Genomic DNA, 7712 nt, shown 5'->3' with positions numbered 1-7712 from the left:
TGCTCACCATGATCATTGAGAGCGAGCAGGAGGAGCCAGTGTTTGACACTGAACCATATTACAGGAAAGGTCCTCTTGCCCAAGATGATCACCAGCTACCGACAACCTAGACTGCCTTCCTCAACATGCGTCAGGAGATTCGAGACCCACATGTGGATCAACAACTCTACCACGATTTGGTGGAGCACCTATGGAGGCTCAAGGGCAACGCCTAGTTCGACCTTTGATTTGTATTGACTTGTTAAACTATTTTTTGATTTGTATTGATTTATGTGATGAACTATGTGATAAAAAATAACTATTGTTGTTCAATTTGTGCTGAAAAATGCCGAATATGGTCCAAAAGTGGGCCAAATTTGCGCCGAGATAGGGCTGAAAGCAACGGCTGGGGGCGCCGTTTGGTGGGCGGCTGGGAAGCCGAGCCCCCCATGTCGTTTTTAGCACCAACGGATACCCAAGCGGCGCTATTTAGGGCCACTGGGGGCCGAACAGCTCGAGATGCTCTAACCCTTCCCCGAGGCCTCTTCTGCCGCCGCCGCCGATCGCCGATCGCCATGGCTTCTGATGAGCTGCCGCCGGCCGTGAAGAAATCCGCTCCCACCATCATAAGCTCCCTCGGCGACGACCTCGTGCATGAGGTGTTCCTCCGCCTTCCCTCCCTCCCGAGCCTCGTCCGCGCCGCCTTCACCTGCACCGCCTTCCTCCGAGCCGTCAGTTCGTCCCCTAAATTTCGCCGTCGCTTCCGCGATCTTCACCCGGCCCCGCTTCTAGGCGTCTTCCTCGACATCTATGACCCCGACGTGCCCACCTTCGTGCCCAACCGCCGCCGGTCCGACCCGGACCACGCCGCCGTCGTCCGTGGCACCGACGTCTTCCTAACTCGTGTCCCCGGCATTGAAGCCGAAGACGAACGCGGCGCCAAAGATGAAGAGGAAGGCTACAACTCCGGGTGGTCCATGCCCGACGACGGCGGAGACGATAGCGAAGACGACAACATCGGTTGATCGATGACGGAATGTCGGGACGGGTACGTCGTTCTCGGGTCAATTTTTTGTGACAGGTGAATGATCGGGTGATCTGCCCGAACATTTGAAACGGATATGAAGGGTCCGGCTGTAGATGCTCTTAGCCATCTTTTCCTCTATAGGCCTGTCATGGAAATCTTGGAGGAGTTTATTCCTGTTCCTTCGTCATGTTTTGGTGAGATTGTGAGAGATCTGTTCCGTGAGACTGTGAGAGATCTGTTCCTTTCCTCTCTGGCTCTTCTTGCGAGTTAAATTGCACCCCAAATTCACATGGGAAAAGTTTGGGCCGATCCCTTGTGTGGTGTCCGTTCGATGTAGTCGCAACCCTTCCGTTTGTACGTTTCTGCAACTGGTACTTTGTTTCAGAATTGGTTTTGTAACTTGCCTACCGACGTTGGACAGCAGCCACAACTCCACGCGCATATGTCCGTGTTCACTAATAGCACTCGGCCCCACATTGTTGTTTACAACAACAACTTTGAGACATGTTTCTGTAACAATGTCATTGTTGCATAACAGAGGCAGCGACGATTGCGCAAATGGCACGACGCGACCAAAGATGTTTTTTTTTTGCAACAAAGTTGTTGTTGTACAAAATTAAAGCAGTGACGGAAAATGTTGTTGCAGTTTGTGCAACAAATATCTTGCTACAAAAAAAAGAAGAAAAGGTCTTGCAACACAAGTCATGTTGCAGGAAATTAAAAAAAAATGATGTTTTGCAGCAAGGTTTTTACTGTATATATAGAAACTAAATAAAAAAAAAGAAACGATACGAACCGATCCATTATCATATGAGACGGTTGATAAGGCGGTGAATTTTTAAAAGGATTCATCAACTGACACGTAACACGTCCCAATTCAGATGGCTAGTTTATGTTCCTGCCTTTTTCTGCACCATGTTAGGCTGGCCATAGTGGGGAGTAACATAGTAGTAACATCACACATTACAATGCAAGTTTGCTTATGTGGCAGTGAGTTAATGAGGAGAGAGGTGCTTGTGGTAACTAGCTATGTTACAGTAACATCACACATACCAATACAAAATGAGTCTATATCCTAATTAATATGACATCCCACAAATGTTACTACCCACTATGGAGGTAGTAACATAGACCAGTAACATGCGCATGTTACTTGGCTAAGTTACTCCCCACTATGAGCAGCCTTACTATCGGGTGAGTACTAAGTACTACCTCCTTTTCGGTTTATAGGGCTCATATCAAAAATTTCAGATTTCCATTATATTAGGCTTATTTTGACTCTAAGTGAGTTAAAATGCTTTGAATCTCACGCCATATTTAATTTATAGAGTTTTAAAAAAGAAGATGAGTGGCTATGCATGCATCGTTTTCTACATTCATCATGCAAGTCCAATGAAAGGAAGGATGCTACATTTATTGCCTTGGCAATTGAATATGTGAGAAATATTTCATTGACTAGTTTAAACTAGTGTCATCCACTTACAATTCACCTTGATTGATGAGATTTCAGATTTAAGCCCTATAAACCAAAAAGGAAAAAGTAATTTTGTGGGCCCATTAGCAATAATTGACAGAAACATACACCGGACAGGGACATACAGTGATCGTAATTGATCAAGAAAATTAAAACCCAATTGATTCTCAATCGTACGTGAATTAGACTGTCCCCCAAAAAATTAAGACTGCTCACGTTCCTTGTGGTCTTGTGGACCTGGGCGGCCCGCGCGTGACAGCCCCATAAACCCTCTCCAAAGTCTGGAACGAGTCGCCACATCTTTCCGTCGCCATGGCCTCTTGTGAGCTGCCGCCGTCCAAGAAGAAGAAGAATTTTGGATTTCGTTTTGCATTTTTTTCCGGTCCTGGGCGAAATAGACGAATTTCGGAATTTCGGATTTTTTTCGGAAAAAACCGGACGAAAAGTCAAATCCAAAAATTGAAAACTGGGACGAAAATTGGCCGAAAATTGAACGAAAAACGTCCGAAATTTGACATAATTTTTGAAATTTTGTGGAACAATGACATATCACAGTCGAGGTCGCGGCAGTCGCCCAGGTCACCGCGCGCACGTGCGCCGTCGAGGTCGCGTCCGTCGCACAGGTTGCCGCACGCACGGGCGTCGTCGAGGTCGCGGCCGTGGCACAGGTCGCCGCGCGCACGGGCGCTGTCGAGGTCGCGCCTGTCGCCCCGCTCACCGCGCGCACGGGCGCCGTCGAGGTCGCGCCTGTCGCCCCGCTCATCGCGCGCACGGGCGCTGTCGAGGTCGCGCCCGTCGCCCAAGCCCAGGTCGCCGCCGTCGCACAGGTCCATCGAAAGGAGAAGGAGGAGGGGTGACAAGTGGCGACTGTCGAAGAGGACGCTGGCCGCGGCAGTGGCGCGCCGGCCAGCCTCGAGCTTCACGTATTTGCCTGCAGCCGCCACACACACGCAGCTAGAGAGGAAAACGAAAAATTAGGGTTATGATTGGCTGAGTTCACGTATTTATACAACAAGGTAGGATATGTGGGCTATTTTGGGTGCTGGGCTGGGCTGGCAATTTCAAAAAGGGCCGAAATTATTTGACCGGATCACACTAAATCCGGGCCCAGACGAGATTGACGAATTTCGGTCATTTTCCGTTTTTTTCGGGCGAAATCCAAAACGTTAACCCGCGCCACCCGATCCCACCACCATAAGCTCCCTCAGCGACGACCTCCTGTGCGAGGTGTTCCTCCGCCTGGCCTCCCTCCCGAGCCTCGTCCGCGCCGCCCTCACCTGCCGCGCCTTCCTCGGCGCCGTACGTTCGTCCCCCGCGTTCCGCCGCCGCTTCCGTGACCTCCACTCGGCCCCGCTCCTGGGCGTCTTCCTCGATATCGACGAGCCCGACATGCCCGGCTTCAAGTTCATGCCCATTTGTCGCCGGTATGATCTGGACCATACCGCGGCCGTCCGAGGCGCCGACTTCTTCCTCACCCGTTTCCCCGACCTTGAAGACCAAGACGAAGACGAAGCGCAAGACAACTGCCCGTTGTGGTCGATTACCGAGTGTCGCGATGGGTACGTTGTTCTCGTCAACTGGCGCACCAAGCGGGCGGCCGTGTACGACCCCATCACACAGGGCCTGCACCCCATCCCGGCGCCGCCCAAAGAGGTCTGCGAAGATCCGGAAGATGCCGAAGTCGAGTTCCACGTGGTCACCTCCGAAGAGGACCGACGGTCGTTCCGTGTCTTGCTCGTCTGCGGCAGCGAGGAACGTAGTAGGGCAGCGCGGGTCGCCGTGTTCTCGCCGGACAGCAGCGAGTGGCAGATCTCGATCTCCCCAGAAGCGGGGGGCCTGCAGCAGCTGCAGGTTGAAGACGATGGTACGCTAGTGAACGGGTGTGTCTACTGGGCAAACGGAGACAATATCCATGTGCTGGACGCCGCAACACTGCAGTTCTCCCGGATGGACGCGCCGCCGACGCGCATGGAATGGCCACGGGGTTCCAAGTTTGGAGAGACCAGCGACGGGAAGCTCTGCATGGCGTGGACTTCCGATCGTGATCGTGTGCTTGATGTCTCGATCTGGAGAGCCGATGGCGACGACGGCGTCCATAAATGGATGCCGGGCACGAGTAGATTGGAGTTGCTGGATGCGATTGATGGGTTGAAGCTACCGTTTGAAAAGAAATTCCCTAGTATGCTGCAGGTGGACGTGGTTGCTGTCATCGGTGGCACCGTGTATTTGTCTACCTTCGAGGCATTGGCATCGTCTCGTAGGTATTATGGCTGGTTCCTATCCTTCTGCATTGAAACTGAGGACCTGAAGAAGGTCTGCGGTATCACTCGCTCCGATTATTCCTATCCCTACGTCATGGCCTGGCCTCCCGTTTTGGTACGCAATAAGGTGAACTCTATTAGCAACAGAAGGGCTTGACTACAACTTCGGTCGTTTTAATTTTTATCTGTACTCCTTACATTACCTTCTTTCTGTTATAACTGACTAATGATGATATCTTGCTATGGTTCTATACTCCCTGTGGTCGATATCCCCTCCGTTTTTATTCACTTTGCGTATTAGCTTTTGATCAAAGTCAAGCTAAATAAATTTTGACAAAGTCTATAGACAAAAATATTAGGGAAAAGCTGCCCTTCAGACCACGGAAAACTCGAACACATCATCCACCTCCCCTAAACAACACGTGTCCCTATGGTCCATCCACGTATCTCTTTCTAGGGCTAATTATCCTTTTGCCCTCACTAGTGTAGTGTCTGTGTGTTCAGTTTTGCCCTCAGTTGCGAATCGTCCTCAGTTTAGTCCCTAGAATGTGCGCAATTACTATGACGAGGCCAAACGGGCAGTTCTTAGTCCATTCCGTCTATTGACGTTAGTGGTAGTGGGTCCGGAGCTTACACGTGACACCGCGTGGACGTGGGTCCGGTGCTTACATGTGGGACCACGCAACAACGTCCCCAAATTAATCCTAGTGTTCTAATCGGGCCACTCGACGTCACTCTGTCCCGTCGCCGCCCGGTCGTCCTGCGCCGCCACCAACTGCGCTGCTGCGGCCGCGACCGTCCTGCTCCACCGCTACCTGCTGTGCCCGCCACCTGCTCGACCCACGGCGTGGCCTCCTTCCGTGCGCCCGGACGGAGCGCTGATAGGTGAGTGGCTGGTGCACATAGAGGAAGTAGGAGGGTGAACCCCAGGGCGAAATGGCGAGCGGCGGCGACCCCGGAGTGTTTGGTGAGGCAGGCATCGGGCCGGAGATCCGCCGCGTCCACGACTGGGTTCCCGAGGGGTAAGTCACGCTTTTTGTTTAGATTGAGCTTAGTTGTGCATTTATACAGTCGATTCGAGTTGGTTTGCCCAGTTAGTTTAGCTATTGGTGTGCTGATTGCGTCTCTGTTTTTTGTCGGTTAGGATGGAGTTGCGGTTTGCTTTCTTGGTGCACATTAGAAGGGACCGGTACATGCTGAATGCAAAGAATAAGAAGAAATTCCAAGGAGATTTCGATTATCTGTTGCCAATGGCTTGTAATTGGAGTTTCAGACAATTTGGGGAGGTAATTTGCAGCCAATATCCTTGGGGTTTGCTTGATGAAGTGGAATATAAATACTACGATGGGGGAAATAAATGGGTGTCAGCTAGTAATGATGAAGAGCTGGTACCATGTTTGCTACGCATAAGGAGAAAGAGAATTTTTATGTGAGGCTACAAATTGATGTGCTTGAGCAGGCATTTGGACCTAGGATGGTGGGTGCACCTTCTCGGGCAGAACCAAGTCGTCGTAATGGCAGCTCTAGCCAAAACAGTTAATGCGCGGCGACGTGGTGGCTTGACAAGCATGGGCACCGACAGTAGGTCCATTGCCACCATCAATGTGCCCTTGTATTTGTTGGTCAGAATGTACCATCTATAGGCAAGACCAGGCGACAATACGTAAATGCCTCGATGCATTGGCAAAAGCTCCAGAAGGCATGGCAAAACACTCCGTCAACTGACTAGGCCCAATGGCGCATGCCCAGGTTCCGATGAGCAATGGCTCCCAACATCTTTGGGAGGATATTATATGCAGCATCATAATCACCATGCAACATCCTAATAGCATTTGCCTTGGCCATCCATGCCTTCCCATACTTCACCAGGTACCCGGATCGTTCCTCCACCGAAGTCATGAGAAACTTCACCTTCACGGTTGGATCATGTGCCATCTGATTCAATAATTTGTAGCCTAGAAACTCAGACGTGAGTTGACGGTGACCCTTGCTTCGGTCGGCCTTGTCCGAGGGTATGCACGTGCACTACAAGAAATATGCTCATACATGACGTTTTTTAAGATGTCGTTGATGAATTCGTCATAAATCTATGACTATTTCATCCGAGATCGTCGTAAACCGTTTGAGGGGATCAAATCTACATATAAATTATGACGATGTGAGTCAAAAACGTCGTAACCGCATAAGATGAGATTGTCATAACTTTTACGACGATTATAAAAATGTCGTAGCATGTTCTAACAATGTTGACATGTCACTCGTGGGTCCATTCTATCCTACATCATCCTAGTTTGTGAAGCAACCTACTATTCTACCATTCCAAAAATTCTCGAAAAATGCTCATAAATACTTTGGATCATATATTCCTCAAATATGTGAAAACCCTTCCTTCCATAGTTCAAAAATAACTCTACAATATTCATTTTCGTATTTTGTTCAAAACAGCACTTCGTGAAGGAAGTGCTATTTATATTTCTTTGATCACCCTCATAAAACTAAAGCTGTTTAATACTGAAATAAAAACAGAAACAAATAATAAAAAGAGAGAAAGAAACCCCCCCTTGGCCCAAACTGGGCCGCCCCGGCCAGCCCACCTAATCGGGGGTATTTAACCCCCATCTAACCCTAAATCCACCCACAGCATCACCCCACGCCGCCGCCCCATCCATCAGGGGAAATCTCTCTCTCTCACGCTCTCTCCCCTCAGGCACCGCGCGCCGCCCATGCCTCACCACCCTCTCGCAGCCCTCCGCTGCCTCCTCCTCTCCTCGCCGCTCGCCTCGTCCCGCACCCGCCGCCTCCTCCCCCGCGCCATGGAGTCCTCCTCCACCGCCGCCGCTGTCGCGCGGCACGCAGAAGGTGGCGCGGTGGAGGGGGAGTACGAGGAGGTGCTAGGCCTGCTGTCCTCGCTAATCAACCTCTAGCTAGCTAGCTATAGTTCCATCAGCTCACATAATCTGCAGGGTCACAC

General features: G+C 50.7%; 1 protein-coding gene across 1 annotated transcript; it reads left to right on the top strand.

The window, feature by feature from the left end:
* Positions 1-554: 554 nt before the first annotated feature.
* On the top strand, positions 555-4898 carry LOC123397266. Its single transcript, XM_045091884.1, has 2 exons — positions 555-891; positions 3976-4898. Exons 1-2 carry the CDS (start codon positions 555-557, stop codon positions 4896-4898), a joined length of 1260 nt encoding a protein of 419 aa, XP_044947819.1.
* Positions 4899-7712: the final 2814 nt, after the last annotated feature.

Source organism: Hordeum vulgare, chromosome 5H (genome assembly GCF_904849725.1).
Source record: "Hordeum vulgare subsp. vulgare chromosome 5H, MorexV3_pseudomolecules_assembly, whole genome shotgun sequence".
NCBI classification, from domain to species: Eukaryota; Viridiplantae; Streptophyta; class Magnoliopsida; order Poales; family Poaceae; genus Hordeum; species Hordeum vulgare.
The sequence above is the reverse complement of the archived record's forward strand: the minus strand, read 5'-3'. Positions and strand labels throughout refer to the sequence as shown.